Source organism: Pristiophorus japonicus, chromosome 20 (assembly GCF_044704955.1).
Source record: "Pristiophorus japonicus isolate sPriJap1 chromosome 20, sPriJap1.hap1, whole genome shotgun sequence".
In the NCBI taxonomy this organism is placed as follows: domain Eukaryota; kingdom Metazoa; phylum Chordata; class Chondrichthyes; family Pristiophoridae; genus Pristiophorus; species Pristiophorus japonicus.
Genome location: NC_091996.1, coordinates 15,756,285 through 15,775,169, shown reverse-complemented (window position 1 = coordinate 15,775,169; position 18,885 = coordinate 15,756,285). Strand labels below are relative to the sequence as shown.

At 51.5% G+C, this 18,885-nt stretch overlaps 1 protein-coding gene across 1 annotated transcript in view; it reads left to right on the top strand.

Moving 5' to 3' along the window:
* LOC139233090 (hemicentin-1-like) overlaps window positions 1–18,885 on the top strand; it is a 530,358-nt gene that overhangs the window by 323,290 nt on the left and 188,183 nt on the right. The window contains exon 56 of the mRNA XM_070863608.1: window positions 13,860–14,047. Coding sequence (XP_070719709.1) covers window positions 13,860–14,047 — 188 coding nt within the window. The remainder of the gene's footprint in view (window positions 1–13,859; window positions 14,048–18,885) is intronic.

The following is an 18,885-nucleotide window of genomic DNA, read 5'->3' as shown; positions in this document are numbered from 1 at the left end:
CAGCACGGAAGGCCATTCGGCCCGTCGAGCCCGTACCGGCTCTCAGCGAGTCCCACTCCCCCCGCCCTTTCCCCAATTCTCTGCAAATATTTTTCCTTCAGATACTTATCCAACTCCCTTTTGAAAGGTAAGATTGAGTCTGCCTCCACCACCCTTTCAGGCCGTGCATTCCAGATCTTAACCACTCACGACGTAAAAATGTTTGTTCTTACATGGCCTTTGGTTCTTTTGTCAATCACTTTAAATCTGTGTCCTCTGGTTCTCGACCCTTCCGCCAATGGGAACAGTTTCTCTCTGTCGACTCTGTCCAGACCCCTCTTGATTTTGAACACCTCTCTCAAATCTCCTCTTAACCTTCTCTGCTCCAAGGAGAAGCTTCACCAATTTATCAACGTAACTGAAGTCCCTCATCCCTGGAATCATTCTCGTAAATCTTTTCTGCACCCTCTCCAAGGCCTTCACATCCTTCCTAAAGTGCGGTGCCCAGAATTGGACACAATACTCCAGTTGGGGCCGAATACCAGTGTTTTATACAGGTGCATCATAATTTCCACACTTTTGTACTCTACACCTCTATTTATGAAGCCCAGGATCCTGTAAGCCTTTTTAACCACTTTCTCAATCTGCCCTGCCACCTTCAACGATTTGTGCAGATGTACCCCCAGATAGCGTTTACCCGTTCTGAGTTGGCTTGGGCTAGTCACACCCTATCAATGCACTTGTTGCCAACACTGAGGCTCCGCTTCAAGAAGCAGGATGGTCCTCTTTTTGAACACGTTCAGCATTTGGAAAATAGCCACTTTGAACGTGCTCCAACTACGAGTAAGCGCAACCACAGAGAGCATGTCTGCTGACCCCCCAAAAATTGGAAGTCACGTCTGTAAAATCACACTGGCGGGAGACCAAGATCCCTAAACCTAACCAGGTGGGAAAATACCATTTAGTCATTAGTAAGTATGATAATTATAGCACTAGGTATGTCAGGGGCGACTGGGAACATGCACAGGAAAGCGTTTGTGTTTCCTGAATTGTTGCCCAGAGTGCTTTTATCTCATTTTCACATGTCAACTTGTTTTCTCAACTTCATTTTTAACTGTTTATTTTTTCTGTTGTGCACTGATGCACTGTTCTTGGAAAGAGCCCTGATAACCAAATCCCATAACATCCAGTGTAGGTGTGAAGGTAGAAACCCCAAACCCTAGTCCAGTCCCGGATCATACAACGATTGCAATTGATCCCAGACAATTAGCGTCCTTGACCAGGCCAACATCCCCAGCGTTGAAGCACTGACCACACTTGATCAGCTCCGCTGGGCAGGCCACATTGTCTGCATGCCAGACACGAGACTCCCAAAGCAAACACTCTACTCGGAACTCTTTCACGGCAAACGAGTCAAAGGCGGGCAGAGGAAATGTTTCAAGGATACCCTCAAAGCTTTTCTGATAAAGTGCAACATCCCCACTGACACCTGAGAATCTCTGGCCAAAGACCGCCCTAAGTAGAGGAGGAGCATCCGGGAGGGCGCTGAGCACCTCGAGTCTCATCGCCGAGAGCATGCAGAAATCAAGCGCAGTCAGCGGGAAGAGCGTGCAGCAAATCAGTCCCACCCACCCCTTCCCTCAGCGACTATCTGTCCCACTTGTGACAGAGACTGTGGCTCTCGTATTGGACTGTTCAGCCACCTAAGGAATCATTTTTAGAGTGGAAACAAATCTTCTTTGATTCCGAGGGACTGCCTATGATGATGGTAGAAACTCCAGTCCTTAGTCCAGTCCCGGACCAAACAACAATTGCAATTGATCCCAGCCAATCCCAGTCTGAAGTGTTGGCCTTGGCTCTGGTACAGCTCTCGTCTCTGGGTCGGAAGGTTGTGCATTCAAGCAGCACTCCAGGGCTTGGGCACATAATCCAGGCCACAGGTTCCCAAACTTTTTTGTTGAGGCCATTGCCCCCCATGCCTCCCCTCGGAGATTCTTGCCCCCTGTGACCCCATCTCGAAGAGGGAGTTTTTGCGGAAATAATGTTAATGTAGATATATAGAAAGAAAGACTTGGATTTATATAGCGCCTTTCACGACCACCGGACGCCTCAAAACATTTTACAGCCAATGAAGCACTCCTGTTGTAATGTGGGAAATGCGGCAGCCATTTTGCACACAGCAAGCTCCCACAAACAGCGATGTGATAATGACCAGATAATCTGTTTTATTATGTTGATTGAGGGATAATATTGGCCAGGACACCAGGGATAACTCCCCTGCTCTTCGAAATAGTGCCATGGGATCTTTTACATCCACCTGAGAGTGCAGATGGGGCCTCGGGTTAATGTCTCATCTGAAAGACGGCACCTCCGACAGTGCAGCACTCCCTCAGCACTGCACTGGAGTGTCAGCCTAGATTTTTGTGCTCAAGTCTCTGGAGTGGGACTTGAACCCACAACCTTCTGACTCAGAGGCGAGTGTGCTACCCACCGAGACACAGCTGACACTATATAGCTGGAAACCCGGAGTTCTTCAGCAGTTTTGTCACTTTAGCTGTTTCAATTCTGCTCCCTTACCATTTTTGGTTTTAATATGAAGTCCAGTCACATCATTCGACTTCACTGGCCGGGAAATCTCCCAGATCTGTTCCCGTTTTCCCGACTTTACTTTGCCAGACGTGCGGTGGAAACCCTGAGCAGATCCGAGGGATTTTCCCAGCCGCTGTGACGGCGTGGACAACTTCACGGGGAGGAAAACTGCGGGCCTTCCCTCCCTTCGGGCCCAATTTTGGCCAACCCGTTTTTTTGGCGCACTGACCCTTTATGCGCCGACTTTGGGCACTGGAAAGGGCGCCAAAAAACATTCTTGGTATCCTGGCCCCTCTGCCGAGTGTCCCGGGTTCTGGCGCGTCCATGGTGGAGTGGGGGAGCGGAGCTACAGCCCTGCACTGAAAACAGTGCCGGCAGCTGTCTGCATGCGCAGTGGAGTCTGCGCACATGCTCCTCGCCCTCCCAGCTGTCAGAACCCTACCCGAGATGCCGTTGAGCCCAGCCTTGCCTCTCCCTCCCTCCCTCCCTCCACCAACACCGCCCCCCCCCCACCCACCCTCCCCACCCCCCAAACGATGTGTCTTTGCCGGCCTCCCCTATCCCATGCCGAATGGCCTCCCATACAGGCCGGCCCGCTGCCTTCCCCAGCCCAAGGTAGGATTTATTTACAACATGTAATTGTTAATCAATTGTTTACCTGAGCTTTTTATTTTTATTTAGTTACTTTAACTTTTATTTGCAATGTTTGGTGCTTGGGTGCAGCTCCTTGCTGACTGACCTGCGCCGATTTCTTCACTGCCCGCAATGTTTTTCAGAGCTGGCCACAAACGCTGACCTAAGTGGATTTGGAGTAAGTTTTAGCTGGCCAAAGTGGCATGAATGGCCAAAACTGGAGTAAGTGTCTGGGAACGTCCCCTTTTGGAAAAAAAAAATCTGAACTAAAAAAAATCGTACCTAACTGACTTACTCTGGAGCAAATTTTTTGGGGGAAAATGGCATTTTTTTAACACGCCAGAAAAAACAACTTACTCCAAAAAAATTGATGCAAGTCATGGCCAAAATTGGGCCCCATGGGTTGGAGATGCGAGCCAGGAGCAAGATGGACCACCCTCTGCAGACTGAACCAGAATGGGTCTGTGGTCAGCTTGACCAGAGAGTCATCATCATCCCAGGCGGTCCCTCGAACGAGGATGACTCGCTTCCACATGAGTTCACAGGTGTTTCAATGAAGGACCCGATGTTCCAGTCCTGAACTCCAGTTGAGGGGGGTGGAAGATGCCTGTGCGTGGATTTTTTTAATGTGTGGTGACCGTTGCACATCAGCCACCACACGGGCTTGACAGAGCTCGGCTTTTATCCAGTGGCAAGGGTTAATCAGGACGACTGAAGACCTGCGCTGCTGCATGGACCTAGTGCGCACACACATCGCAGTGTGGGTTGACCGGGCTGCCCCTGCGCCCTCGGTTCTTTTGTGTCCGTACCCTCATTGCTGCTCCTCCGCTACAAACATTCGCCACACCTCCTGAGGGAAACATAAGAACATAAGAAATAGGAGCAGGAGTAGGCCACCTGGTCCTTCGAGCCTGCTCCGTCATTTAATAAGATCGTGGCTGATCTGATCTTGGGCTCAGCTCCACTTTCCTGCCCTGCTCCGCATAACCCTTCGCTCCCTTATTGTTCAAAAATCTGTCTCTCTCCGCCTAATGCATTCAATGAGCCAGCCTCCACAGCTCTCTGGGGCAGAAAATTCCACAGATTTACAACCCTCTGAGAGAAGAAATTCCTTCATCTCAGTTCTAAATGGGCGACCCCTTATTTTGAAACTATGCCCCCTAGTTCTAGATTCCCCTGTCATGTATGTAACCACAATGTAACGCCATTGTATTACTGTATACACACAACATAGATGCACATCTTGACCACAAGGGTTGAACTTGTGGGAGACACTCCTTACCTGATCTCCCAGGTATATAAAGGGAGGTCCCACGCAGGGTCATTACTTGTGGAGTGCTGTGAATAAAGAGTTGAGGTCACAGAGTGACCTTGTCCCCAGAATGTGCCTCGTGTAGTTTCATGCTGTAGAGTAAGGACTTTACATTGACGACGAGAAACGGGAATTCACGACCCACGAGAATGGCCACCGGTAGTGCAGAGGAACGTTACTGTGTTGGTGGAAGATTGGAATGATTTTGTCGAGAGGCTTCAGTAAAGCTTCGTTATGAAAGAATGGCTGGGGGATGCAGCGGCCGACAAGCGAAGGGCTCATCTTTTGACCAGCTGCGGACCAAAGACTTACGTGCTCAGGAAGGACTTACGAACAGCCGAAAAGCTGTCGGTCAAAACCTTTGAAGAACTTAGCAAACTGATCGGGGAGCACCTCAAACCGGCGAGTAGCATACATATGGCCCGAGTCAGATTCTACACCCACCGACGTCATGAAGGACAGAGCATACCGGACTTTGTAGCAGACCTCCGGCGTTTGGCCAGCCTCTGTAAGTTCACAGACGCCTGCAGGGGGGAGATGCTAAGGGACTTCTTTATCGAGGGCATCGGTCATGCGGGAATTTTCCGCAAATTAATTGAGACCAAGGATTTGACTTTGGAAGCGGCGGCGTTGTTAGCTCAAACTTTCATGGCGGGGGAGGAAGAGACGAAAATAATGTACGTGCGCAATTCTGTCTCTAACGCGGCGATGGATCAGGGAGTCAACATCATCAATGAGCCCTGCAGGCAGGCAGGGGCAGTCCGACACCCCCAGGCAGCAGTAGACCTCCGAGTAGGACTCCAACAGAGACAATGGCAGGCTGAACGGACATTCGCGCCATCATAGCGGACAATGCGGCCCGGGATGGGGCCATTGACACCCACTAATAGGGTACTTAAGAGCGGTCAAAGGGACAGTCATCGCAGAATGCCTGGCCATAGTCCCTTTGTCCCAAACAATGGAAACTTTAACTCATGCTAGAGTTATGGAGGAAAACACTCAGCTAGATCTTGCAGATTTCAACAGTTTGTCTGCAGAAACTGCAATCTCAGTGGCCACTTAGCTTGAATGTGCAGGAAGCCTGCAACCAGACTAATAGATGAGGCGGAGGGACCAGGTCCTTTGAGGCACGATGACTTTTGGGGCAAATTGATGGACGCCGAGGTTCAGCGGGTCCATGTGGCGAACAGTTCATACACCAAAACGCCACCAATGATGATAAGGGTTTTATTAAATGGCATCCCAGTATGCATGGAGCTGGACACTGGGGCCAGCCAGTCACTCATGAGCGTTCAGCAATTTGAGAAGCTATGGCCATTTAAAGCCAGTAGACCCAAATTAGCACGTATTGAGACACAATTACGGACTTAGACTAAAGAAATCATTCCGGTGGTAGGCAGTGCAATGTTGGTTGTCACACACAACGGGTTAGTGAATCGATTGCCGCTCTGGATTGTCCCGGGTAATGGTCCCACACTGTTGGGGAGGAGCTGGCTAGCCGAGATGAACTGGAAATGGGGGGATGTTCACGCAATGTCATCTGTGGAGTGAAGTTCGTGCTCACAAGTCCTACAGCAATTCGATTCACTATTCCAATCTGGCGTCGGGACTTTCAAAGGCACTAAAGTAGTGATACACATCACCCCGGATGCCAGGCCAGTGCACCACAAAGCCAGTGCGGTGTCGTATGTGATGCGAGAAAAAATCGAGAGTGAATTGGACTGGCTGTTGAGAGAGGGCATCATCTCGCCTGTTGAATTCAGCGACTGGGTGAACCCCATTGTTCCCATCCTAAAAGCGGATGGCTTTGTCAGGATCTGTGGTGACTACAAGGCCACCATCAATCAGGTGTCCCTTCAAGATCAATACCCGCTCCCAAGAGCAGAGGACCTCTTCGCCACGCTGGCAGGCGGCAAGCTGTTCACCAAGTTGGACCTCACCTCAGCCTACATGTCCCAGGAACTGGCCGACGAATCTAAACTACTGACCACCATCACCACGCACAAGGGACTGTTCGTTTATAACAGGTGCCCGTTTGGCATTTGATCAGCAGCCAAGATTTTTCAACGAAACATGGAAAGCCTGCTTAAGTCCATTCCTGGAATGATCATATTCCAGGACGATATCCTCATCACGGGTCGAGACACCGAGGAACACCTCCACAACCTGGAGGAGGTGCTACGCCGACTGAGCTGGGTAGGCCTGCGATTCAAGAAGTCTAAATGTGTGTTCTTAGCTTCTGAGGGTGAGTTTCTGAGCAGGAGGGTTGTTGCAGATGGGTTTCGGCCCACCGAATCCAAAACCAAGGTGATTCGACGATCATCCAGGCCCTGCAACACATTGGAGTTGCGTTCATTCCTGGGACTGTTGAACTATTTCGGGAACTTTCTGCCGAACTTGAGCACGTTGTTGGAGCCGCTACACGTGCTCCTGTATAAGGGCTGCGATTGGTTTTGGGGGGACTGTCAGGAACGAGCTTTTGATCGGACGCGAAACCTACTTTGTTCAAACAAGTTGTTGACCCTGTATGACCCCTGTTTTAAAAAAAAAAAAAATTGGCTCTGACATGTGATGCATCGTCCTATGGGGTTGGATGCGTGTTGCAGCAGGGCAATGCTGAGGGTCAACTACAACCTGTGGCTTATGCCTCTAGGTCGCTCTCTCAAGCAGAACGGGGATATGGGATGGTCGAGAAAGAAGCGCTCGCATGTGTCTATGGTGTAAAAGAAGATGCATCTGTACCTCTTTGGTAGGAAGTTTGAATTAGAGACGGACCACAAGCCATTAACATCCCTGTTGTCAGACAGCAAGGCTGTCAATGCCAACGCATCAGCCTGCATACAGCGATGGGCTCTCACGCTGGCTGCTTATGACTACTCCATCTGGCACTGGCCCTGCACTGAAAATTGCGCTAACGTGCTCAGCAGGCTTCCACTGGCCACCACTGAGGGGGCAGCAGAGCAAAGAGCTGAGATGGTCATGGCTGTCAATGCCTTTGACAGCGCAGGCTCACCATCACAGCCCGCCAGATCAAAATCTGGACAAACAGAGATCCCCTCCTATCCCTGATTAAGAAATGTGTCCTGACTGGGGATTGGGCACCTGCACACGGAGCATGCCCTGAGGAGGTCAGACTGTTTCAGAGACAGATGGATGAGCTCTCCATCCAAGCTGACTGCCAACTATGGGACAGCCAGGTAGTTATGCCCCAGAAGGGCAGGGAGGCATTCATTAGGGAACTCCACAGCGAGCACCCAGGCATTATGCTGATGAAGGCCATTGCCCGGTCACACGTTTGGTGGCCTGGAATTGATTCAGACCTGGAACACTGTGTTCGCAGGTGCACAACGTGTGCCCAGCTGGGTAATGCCCCCAGGAAGGCCCCACTCAGCCCGTGGCCCTGGCCCACCAGGCCATGGTCACGCATTCATGTTGACTACGCGGGCCCGTTCATGGGAAAGATGATCCTTATTGTGGTAGATGCGTACTCGAAATGGATTGCGTGCATCATTCTGAATTCATGCACGTCATCCACCACCGTGGAAAGCCTACGTGCGATCTTTGCAACCCATGGCTTGCCGGACATCCTGGTTAGTGATAATGGCCCATGCTTCACAAGCTATGAATTCCGGGAGTTTATGTCGGGCAATGGCATCAACCACGTCAGACTGCGCCGTTAAAGCCGGCCTCCAATGGCCAGGCGGAACGTGCGGTCCAAATCATTAAGCAAGGTATGCTCAGGATTCAAGAACCCTCCCTACAATGCCGCCTATTGCGTCTCCTGCTGGCCTATAGATCCCGACCGCACTTGCTCACGGGAGTCCCGCCCGCAGAGCTACTAATGAAACGGACACTCAAAACTCGGTTGTCCCTCATTCACTCAGTCCTGACCGACATAGTTGAGGGCAAGCGCAAGTCACAAAACGAGTACCATGACCATAATTCGAGGGGGAGATGTATAGAAATAACTGATCCTGTATTCATCCTCAATCACGCGATGGGGCCCAAATGGCTTGAGGATACTGTAATTGACAAAGAGGGGAATAGGGCCCTCGTGGTAAAACTCAACAATGGTCAGATATGCCGTAAGCATCTGGACCAAGTAAAAAAAAAAATGTTCAGCATTGATGCGGAGGAACCTGAAGAAGACCACGAGATGGAGCTCACCACACCGCCAGTGAACGAGCAACAAGAGCAATCAGAAGAATGCACAGTCCCTGCGGTCAGCCCGGAATCACCACAGGTGACAGACACTCACGTCAGTGTCCAACAACCAGAACCCTAACTGCGGCGCTCTACGGGGGAGCGTAGACCACCTGAAAGACTAAACCTATGATCCTAACAAAACTTTGGGGAGGGGAAGGTGATGTCATGTATGTAACCACAATGTAACACCACTGTATTACTGTATACACACAACCTAGATGCACACCTTGACCACAAGGGGTGAACTTGTGGGAGACACTCCTTACCTGCTCTCCCAGGTATATAAAGGGAGGTCCCACGCAGGGTCATCACTTGTGGAGTGCTGTGAATAAAGAGTTAAGGTCACAGAGTGACTTTGTCCCCAGAATGTGCCTCGTGTGGTTTAATGCTGTAGAGTAAGGACTTTACATCCCCCACGAGGGGAAACATCCTCTCTGCATCTACCTTGTCGAGCCTCCTCAGTATCTTGTATGTTTCAATAAGATAAACCTGTGAGTGAGACAATTTGAATGTTCTTGCGCAAATATCAATGATACAATTGTTCATTTATTTGAGATCTCGCCAAGCAAGCAGCATCACCAGGTCCAAGCAGGGCAAAAGAAACTTTCTCGAAAGGTGCAGAGCAGTGGGCAACAAAGTGTTTTTGAGACCGGGACAGGTTTTTAAAAGGACCACTATTTATCTATTCACTTTCTAAGTTGACACACCCAGTGCAGTGCTGAGGGAGTGCTGCACTGTCGGAGGTGCCGTCTTTCGGATGAGGCATTAAACCGAGGCCCCGTCTGCTCTCTTCGGTGGATGTAAAAGATCCCACGGCACTATTTAGAAGAAGAGCAGAAGAGTTATTCCCAGTGTCCTGGCCAAATTTTATGCCTCAATCAACATAACAAAAACAGATTATCTGGTCATTATCACATTGCTGTTTGTTGGAGCTTGCTGTGCACAAATTGGCTGCCACGTTTCCCACATTACAACAATGACTGCACTCCAAAAGTACTTCATTGGCTGTAACGCACTTTGAGACGTCCGGTGGTCGTGAATGGCGCTATATAAATGCAAGTCTTTCTTCCTTTCTTTAAACATCACAGCGACCCAAGGGCTCCTGAGGCTTTTGGTGCAGAGACAAAAGAGAACAGGCCTTCCACAGCGCAGCAGATATTTGCCGTGACATGTCGGGGGACCTGCTAATATCGATTTATTTCTCGATGACATCGGGGACTGCAGGGCTCACCAGCACTCCCCATAAATTACATTTATGCTGCACAGACCCAGGAGGCAAACAACATTTATTTTCTAACTGAACGACACCCTGAGAAGTATTGAAAATATCTGCAGGCTGGAATTGTTTGCAGGAGTGCCTGGATTTTGGAGCGAGCGCAGTTGGGAATCAGACTGAGAGTTGAGAGAAGTGTTACAGTGCCACCTATGGTGAAATTAGTGAGTTACAGCGAGCGTCCTCCTCGCAACCATCCCACCCTGATACCTCAGTGCTGCCCCTGCCCCCAGTTTGGGAACCTGTGATCTAAGCCGACACTTCAATGCAGCACTGAGGGAGCACTGCATTGCCTTATGGATGAACAGTTAAACTGTTCTGCCTGCCCATGCGGTTGGGAAAGATCCTGAAGAACCATTTTGGGGAAGAATACGAGAGTTCACCCCCCCCCCCCCCCCGGTGTCCTGGCCATCATTAATCTCTCAGCAAACATCACTAAAACAGATTATCTGCTCGCTTGTTTTATCGCAGTTTGCAGTGCGCAAATTGGTTGCCACTTTGGCCGACATAACCACAGTGACTACACTTCAAACGTCATTTATTGGCTGTGAAATGCTTTGGGGTGGCCTGAGCAAGTTCAATGGAAAAAGCAAGTTCTCTGGGAATGACTGCATTCTTGAAACCTAATAGGCTAATCGGGAAATTGGGTGCAGACAAGGCCGCAGTGAGCACCCCCCTCCTCCCACACAACTGAATTCTCCAGAGCTGCAGCGGTTCAAGAAGGAGGTTCACCACCAACTTCTCCAGGGCAATTAGGGATGGGCAATAAATGCTGGCCTTGCCCACGACACCCACATCCCAGTGGGGTGCCCGGGATGGGATATTATCTCGTGGGATCAGGTAGGTAACTGCAAAGTCAGATTTACGTTAACCTTGCCTTATGCAGATCCAGCCAGATCCACAGTGCCCCCAGAACAAGCAGACCATTACTGATCGACACTGGCTCCCTGTCCCCTAAAGTCTTGCATTTCAAATCCCTGTCTTTCAGTCCCTCAATGGCTTCACCACCCTATCTCCACAATCTTCTTCAGCTCTATGCCCCTGCCCCTTCCCCCCCGGTGCACAATGTTTCTAGCCTCTTGTGCAACCTCCAACTCTCATCGCCACCTGGATCCTACCCTTTGGAATTCCCTGCCTCCCCCTCTCTGCCTCCCATTTCTCTCCCCACTTTAAAAAAACCTCTTCAAAGCCATATTTTGATCAGCCCTCAATCTTTCTCTTTCTGGCCTGGCATCCCGTGTCCTCACACATTTATTATGTGAAGTGCGTTAGGGGGGTTCTTTTTACATTAAAGTTGCTACATAAATGGAACGGTGGCACACACATTCAGGGCTGGATTTTCGAGAAGTTTGCGACTGGGTTTTCGCCGCGATTTCACCCTTCGCAGTGAAACCCCGGTCGCAAAGCCAGGCGGGATCCTCGGGTACCTCTTTGCGGCCGGGGAGAGGTGGAGAGAGGTGGATTGCGTTTGCGACTGACTTGCGGCACTCTCCCGGCCCGCACGTCCCGCCCAGAATAGCAACAGGTCAAACCTGCAGTGCAGCCCTGCCAGCAGTGGTAGGTATGAAAACCTGCAAAAAAAAAGTAAGTTAATGTTTTTATTTTTTTGTCTTTTTTTCAGTGATTCAATTAGATATGGATCTTGTAAATGTTTTTGGAATGTTTGTTGGAATTTTTTCCCTGCCCCACTCCCAAGGCCTCTCCCGCAGCGCTCCCAGCCCCAGACTAAATTTGCCGAAACTCGTGTTTTTGCGCCGCGAATGCTTGCGCAACGCCCCCCCACCCCCACCCTCACACCCCCACCCCCACCACACCCCCACCCCACCACCCCCCCCACCCCCCACCCCACCTCCCCCCCCACCCCCACCCCACCACCCCCACCCCACCCCACTCCACCCCTCCCACCCCACCCCCACACCCCCACCCCATCCCCCCACCACCACCCCACCACCCCACCCCCACCCCCACCCCCACCCCACCCCCACACCCCCACCCCACCCCCCCACCCCCCACCCCACCTCCCCCCCCCACCCCCACCCCACCACCCCCACCCCACCCCACTCCACCCCTCCCACCCCACCCCCACACCCCCACCCCATCCCCCCACCCCCACCCCCACCCCCACCCCCACCCCCACCCCCACCCCACCCCCACACCCCCACCCCACCACCCTCCCCCACCCCCACCCCACACCCCCCCACCACCCCCACACCCCCACCCCACCACCCCCCACACCCCCACCCCACCCCCCCACTCCCACACCCCCACCCACCCCACCCCACCCCCCCACCCCACCACCCCACACCCCCACCCTCACCCCACCCCCACACCCCACCCACCCCACCCCACCACCCCACCCCCACCCCACCACCACACCCCCACCCCACCCCCCCACCCCCACCCCCACCCCACCACCACACCCCCACCCCACCACCCCACCCCACACCCCCACCCTCACCCCACCCCCACCCCACCACCCCACCACCCCCACCCCACCACCCGACCACCCCCCCCCCACCCCACCACCCCCACCCCACCACCCGACCACCCCCACACCACCACCCCCCACCACCCCCACCACCCCCCCACCCCCACCCTACCACCCCCCCCACCCCACCCCCACCCCACACCCACCCCCACCCCCCCCCCACCACCCCACCACCCCCCTTATCGATACACCGTGGCGCAGACGTAAAGGCCGAAAGTTTGGGCTAATACCGGTAGCACAGCGCGAACGGTACACGTATCGTTACTGTTTTTGCCGAAAATCTGGCCCTAAAGGGGCAATATTTTGTTTCTCATCAATTGTAGCCCACTTTCTGAAAAGACTGCCAATATTAATCAAATTGGACAAACGCGTCACTATGTCAGACCAAACCTGTAATTGTTCAAATCCTATCATTCGGGTGAAGAATCCCACTCCTAGTTGGCAGTAATTCATCATTAAAAGAATTAAATGATGATGACATCGGATTACATCGGGTATATGGCACAGAAACAGACCATTCGGCCCAACCAGTCCATGCCGGCGTTTAAGCTCCACTCGAGCCTCCTCCCGTTTCTCCTCATCTAAATCTATCAGCATAACCCTCTATTCCCTTCTCCCTCATATCCTTGTCTCGTCTCCCCTTAACTACATCTATACTATTCGCTTCAACCACTCCCTGTGGTAGCAAGTTCCACATTCTCACCACTCTCTGGGTAAAGAAGTTCCTTCTGAATTCCCGATTGGATTGCTTGGTGACGATCTTATATTGATGGCCTCTAGTTGTGCTCTTCCCCACAAGTGAAAAAATTCTCTACGTATCCACTCTATCAAAACCTTTCATCATTTTAATGACCTCTATTGGGTCACCCCTCAGCCGCCTTTTTTCAAGAGAAAAGAGACCCAGCCTGTTCATCCTTTCCTGATATGTATACCCTCGCATTTCTGGTATGATCCTTGTAAACCTTCTCTGCACCCTCTCCAGTGCTTCTATATCCTTTTTATAATAAGACGACCAGAACCGTACGCAGTACTCCAAGTGTGGTCAACCAAGGTTCGATACAGGTTTAGCATAGCTTTAATTCTATACCTCTAGAAATAAACCCGAGTGCTTGGTTTGCTTTTTATGGCCTTGCTAACCTGTGTCGCAACTTTTAGCGATTTGTGTATTTGTACTCCGATATCCTTGTGTTCCTCTACCCCACCGAGACTCGCATCCTACCAAAATCTAATACCTCACCTTTATCTGTGTTGAACTTCATTTGCCAATTTTATGCCCATTCTGCAAGTTTATTAATGTCCTGTATTTTGTTGCAGTTGTGTGCTTTCTCTGACGGTAACCAACTCCTCTCCCGCATTCGTCTTTATTTCCCTTTCTCTAGTCCCTCCTGTTATTCAGGCAGAACGTGAGGAGTTTGGAGAGGAGCAGGTGTCGATTGTCAACAAAACAGTTCAACTGCGCTGCGAGGCAGCCGGGAACCCCCCACCGTCCATCTCCTGGCTCAGAGACGGCCTACCCATTGCTGCAGACCACAGACACCAGCTTCTGAATGGTAGCAGCACTCTACAGGTGAGAGCTCTGGAAATCCGACCGAAGGTTCAGAGGGGATTTCAGGGGGGGCTTCTTCACGCAGAGGGTTGTGGGGGTCTGGAACTCACTGCCTGGAAGGATGGTGGATGCAGAAACCCTCACCACATATTTAAAAGGTGCTTGGATGGACACTTGAAGTGCCGTAACCTGCAGGGTTACGGACCTAAAGCTGGTAAGTGGGATTAGACTGGATAGCTTTTTGTTCCCTGGCGCAGATACGATGGTAAGTACTGCAGGGAATCGAATATGGCCATGGTGATCTCCTGGACTAGTTTTGATCACCTGGATGAATCGGATAGGAATTTTTCCAGATTTTTCTCCCCAATTGGCCTGGGTTTTTATCTTTTTTTGCCTCTCCCAGGAGAGTGTTTCAGTGTAAGGGATGTCACAGTTGTGTGGGGCGGACTGGTTGGGCTGAGTGCTCTTTATCTTTCCGCCATTGTTCATTGTTCATTGTAAAGTCCTTCCTCTACAATATGAAACCACACGAGGCACATTCTGGGGACAAGGTCACTCTGTGACCTTAACTCTTTATTTACAGGACTCCAAAGACAATGACCCTGCGTGGGACCTCCCTTTTTATACCTGTGTGATCAGGTAAGGAGTGTCTCCCACAAGTTCACCCCTTGTGGTCAAGGTGTTCATCGAGGTTGAGTGTATACAGTAATACAGTGGTGTTACATTGTGGTTACATACATGACATCACCTATCTGCCCAAAGTCTTATTGGGATCACGGGTTTAGTCTTTCAGGCGGTCTACGCTCCCTTGTGGAGCGCCGCAGTTGGGGCTCTGGTTGTTGGACACTGATGTGAGTGTCTGTCTGTGGTGATTCCGGCCTGTCCAGGCTGACCGCAGGGACTGTGCATTCTTCTGATTGCCCGTGTTGCTTGTTCACTGGCGGTGTTGTGAGCTCCATCACATGGTCTTCTTCAGGTTCCTCCGGGTCGATGCTGAACCTTTTTTATACTTGGTCCAGATGATTACAGCATATCTGACCATTGTTGAGTTTTACCACGATGACCCTATTACCCTCTTTGTCAATTATAATGTCCTCAAGCCATTTGGGCCCTATGGCATGATTGAGGACGAATACAAGATCATTTATTTCTATACTTCTCCCCCTCGAATTACGGTCATGGCACTCGTTTTGTAACTTGCGCTTGCCCTCAACTATGTTGGTCAGGATTGGGTGAATGAGGGACAACCGAGTTTTGAGTGTCCGTTTCATTAGTAGCTCTGCGGGCGGGACCCCCGTGAGCGAGTGCGGTCGGGATCTATAGACCAGCAGGAGACACGATAGGCGGCATTGTAGGGAGGGTCCTTGAATCCTGAGCATACCTTGCTTAATGATTTGGACCGCACGTTCCGCCTGGCCATTGGAGGCCGGCTTTAACGGCGCAGTCCTGATATGGTTGATGCCATTGCCCGACATAAACTCTTGGAATTCGTAGCTTGTGAAACATGGGCAATTATCACTAACCAGGATGTCCGGCAAGCCATGGGTTGCAAAGATCGCACGTAGGCTTTCCACGGCGGTGGATGACGTGCATGAATTCAGAATGATGCACTCAATCCATTTCGAGTACGCATCTACTACAATAAGGAACATCTTACCCATGAATGGGCCCGCGTAGTCAACATGAATGCGTGACCATGGCCTGGTGGGCCAGGGCCACGGACTGAGCGGGGCCTTCCTGGGGGCATTACCCAGCTGGGCACACGTCGTGCACCTGCGAACACAGTGTTCCAGGTCTGAATTAATTCCAGGCCACCAAACGTGTGACCGGGCAATGGCCTTCATCAGCACAATGTCTGGGTGCTCGCTGTGGAGTTCCCTGATGAATGCCTCCCTGCCCTTCTGGGGCATAACTACCTGGCTGTCCCATAGTTGGCAGTCAGCTTGGATGGAGAGCTCATCCATCCGTCTGTGGAACGGTCTGACCTCCTCAGGGCATGCTCCGTGTGCAGGTGCCCAATCCCCAATCCCCATTTCTTAATCAGGGATAGGAGGGGATCTCTGTCCAGATTTTGATCTGGCGGGCTGTGATGGGGAGCCTGCGCTGGCAAAGGCATTCGACAGCCATGACCATCTCGCTGCTTTGCTCCGCTGCCCCCTCAGTTGTGGCCAGTGGAAGCCTGCTGAGCGCGTCGGCACAGTTTTCAGTGCCGGGCCGGTGCCGGATGGAGTAGTCATAAACAGCCAGCGTGAGAGCCCATCGCTGTATGCGAGCAGATGCGTTAACATTGATAGCCTTGCTGTCTGACAACAGAGATGTTAATGGCTTGTGGTCCGTCTCTTAATTCAAACTTCCTACCAAAGAGGTGCTGATGCATATTTTGTACACCATAGACACATGCAAGCGCTTCCTTTTCGACCATCCCATTCCCCCGTTCTGCTTGAGAGAGCGACCTGGAGGCATAAGCCACAGGTTGTAGTTGACCCTCAGCATTGCCCTGGTGCAACACGCACCCAACCCCACAGGACGATGCATCACATGTCAGAACCAATTTTTTACAGGGGTCGTACAGGGTCAACAACTTGTTTGAACAAAGTAGGTTTCACGCCCGATCAAAAGCCCATTCCTGACAGTCTCCCCAAAACCAATCGCAACCCTTACGCAGGAGCACCTGTAGCAGCTCCAACAACGTGCTCAAGTTCGGCAGAAAGTTCCCGAAATAGTTCAACAGTCCCAGGAATGAACGCAACTCCAATGTGTTGCAGGGCCTGGGTGCTCGTCGAATCGCCTCTGTTTTGGATTCGGTGGGCCAAATCCCATCTGCAGCAACCCTCCTGCCCAGAAACTCAACCTTAGGAGCTAAGAACACACATTTAGACTTCTTGAGTCGCAGGCCGACCCGGTCCAGTCTGCGTAGCACCTCCTCCAGGTTGTGGAGGTGTTCCTTGGTGTCTCGACCCTTGATGAGGATATCATCCTGGAATACGATCGATCCAGGAATGAATTTAAGCAGGCTTTCCATGTTTCTTTGAAAAATCGCGGCCGCTGATCGAATGCCAAACGGGCACCTGTTATAAATGAACAGTCCCTTGTGTGTGGTGATGGTGGTCAGTAGTTTAAATTCGTCGGCCAGTTCCTGGGCCATATAGGCTGAAGTGAGGTCCAACTTAGTGAACAGCTTGCCGCTTGCCAGCGTGGCAAAAAGGTCCTCCGCTCTCGGGAGGGGGTATTGATCTTGTAGGGGCACCCGATTGATGGTGGCCTTGTAGTCGCCACAGATCCTGACAGAACCATCCGCTTTTAGGACGGGAACGATGGGGCTCGCCCAGTTGCTGAATTCAACAGGCGAGGTGATGTCCTCTCTCAACAGCCGGTCCAATTCATTCTCGGTCTTTTCCCGCATCACATACGGCACCGCTCTGGCTTTGTGGTGCACTGGCCTGGTGTCCGGGGTGATGTGTATCACTACTTTAGTGCCTTTGAAAGTCCCGACGCCAGATTGGAATAGTGAATCGAATTGTTGTAAGACTTGTGAGCACGAACTTCACTCCACAGATGACATTGCGTGAACATCCCCCCATTTCCAGTTCATCTCGGCTAGCCAGCTACTCCCCAACAGTGCGGGACCATCGCCCGGGACAATCCAAAGCGGCAGCCGATTCACTACCCCATTGTGTGTGACAGTCAACATTGCACTGCCTAGCACCGGAATGATTTCTTTAGTGTAAGTCTGTAATTATGTCTCAATACGTGCTAATTTGGGTCTACTGGCTTTAAGTGGCCATAGCTTCTCAAATTGCTGAACGCCCATGAGTGACTGGCTGGCCCCAGTGTCCAGCTCCATGCGTACAGGGATACCGTTTAATAAAACCCTCATCATCATTGTTGGCGTTTTGGTGTATGAACTGTTAATATTCGCCACATGGACCCGCTGCACCTCTGCATCCATTGATTTGCCCCAAAGGTCATCCTGCCTCAAAGAACCCTCTTCTGGTCCATCCGCCTCATATATTAATCTGGTTGCAGGCTTCCTGCACATTCGAGCTAAGTGGCCGCTGAGATTGCAGTTCCTGCAGACAAACTGTTGAAATCTGCAAGATCTAGCTGAGTGTTTCTCCCCACACCTCCAGCATGAGCTAAAGTTTCCATTGTTGGGAACAAAGGGACTATGGCCAGGCATTCCGTGCTGACTGTCCTTTTGACTGCTCTGAAGTACCCTATTAGTGGGTATCAATGGCCCCATTCCGGGCCGCATTGTCCACTGTGATGGCGTGAATGTCCGTTCAGCCTGCCATTGTCTCTGTTGGAGTCCTACTCTGAGGTCTATTGCTGCCTGGGGAATGTCGGACTGCCCCTGCCTGCGGGTCTCTGAGTCGTATTGATGATGTTGACTCCCTGATCCATCGCTGCGTTAGAGGCAGAATTGCGCGCTTATATTATTTTCGTCTCTTCCTCCCCCGCCATGAAAGTTTGAGCCATCAACGCCGCCGCTTCCAAGGTCAAATCCTTGTTCTCAATTAATTTGCGGAAAATTCCCGCATAACCGATGCCCTCGATAAAGAAGTCCCTTAGCATCTCCCCCCTGCAGGCGTCTGTGAACTTACAGAGGCTGGCCAAACGTGGGAGGTCCGCTACAAAGTCCGGTATGCTCTGTCCTTCAAGACGTCGGTGGGTGTAGAATCTGTGTCGGGCCATATGTATGCTACTCGCCGGTTTGAGGTGCTCCCCGATCAATTTGCTAAGTTCTTCAAAGGTTTTGTCCGCCGGCTTTTCGGGTGTTCGTAAGTCCTTCATGAGCACGTAAGTCTTTGGTCAAAAGATGAGCCCTTCGCTTGTCGGCCGCTGCATCCCCCAGCCAT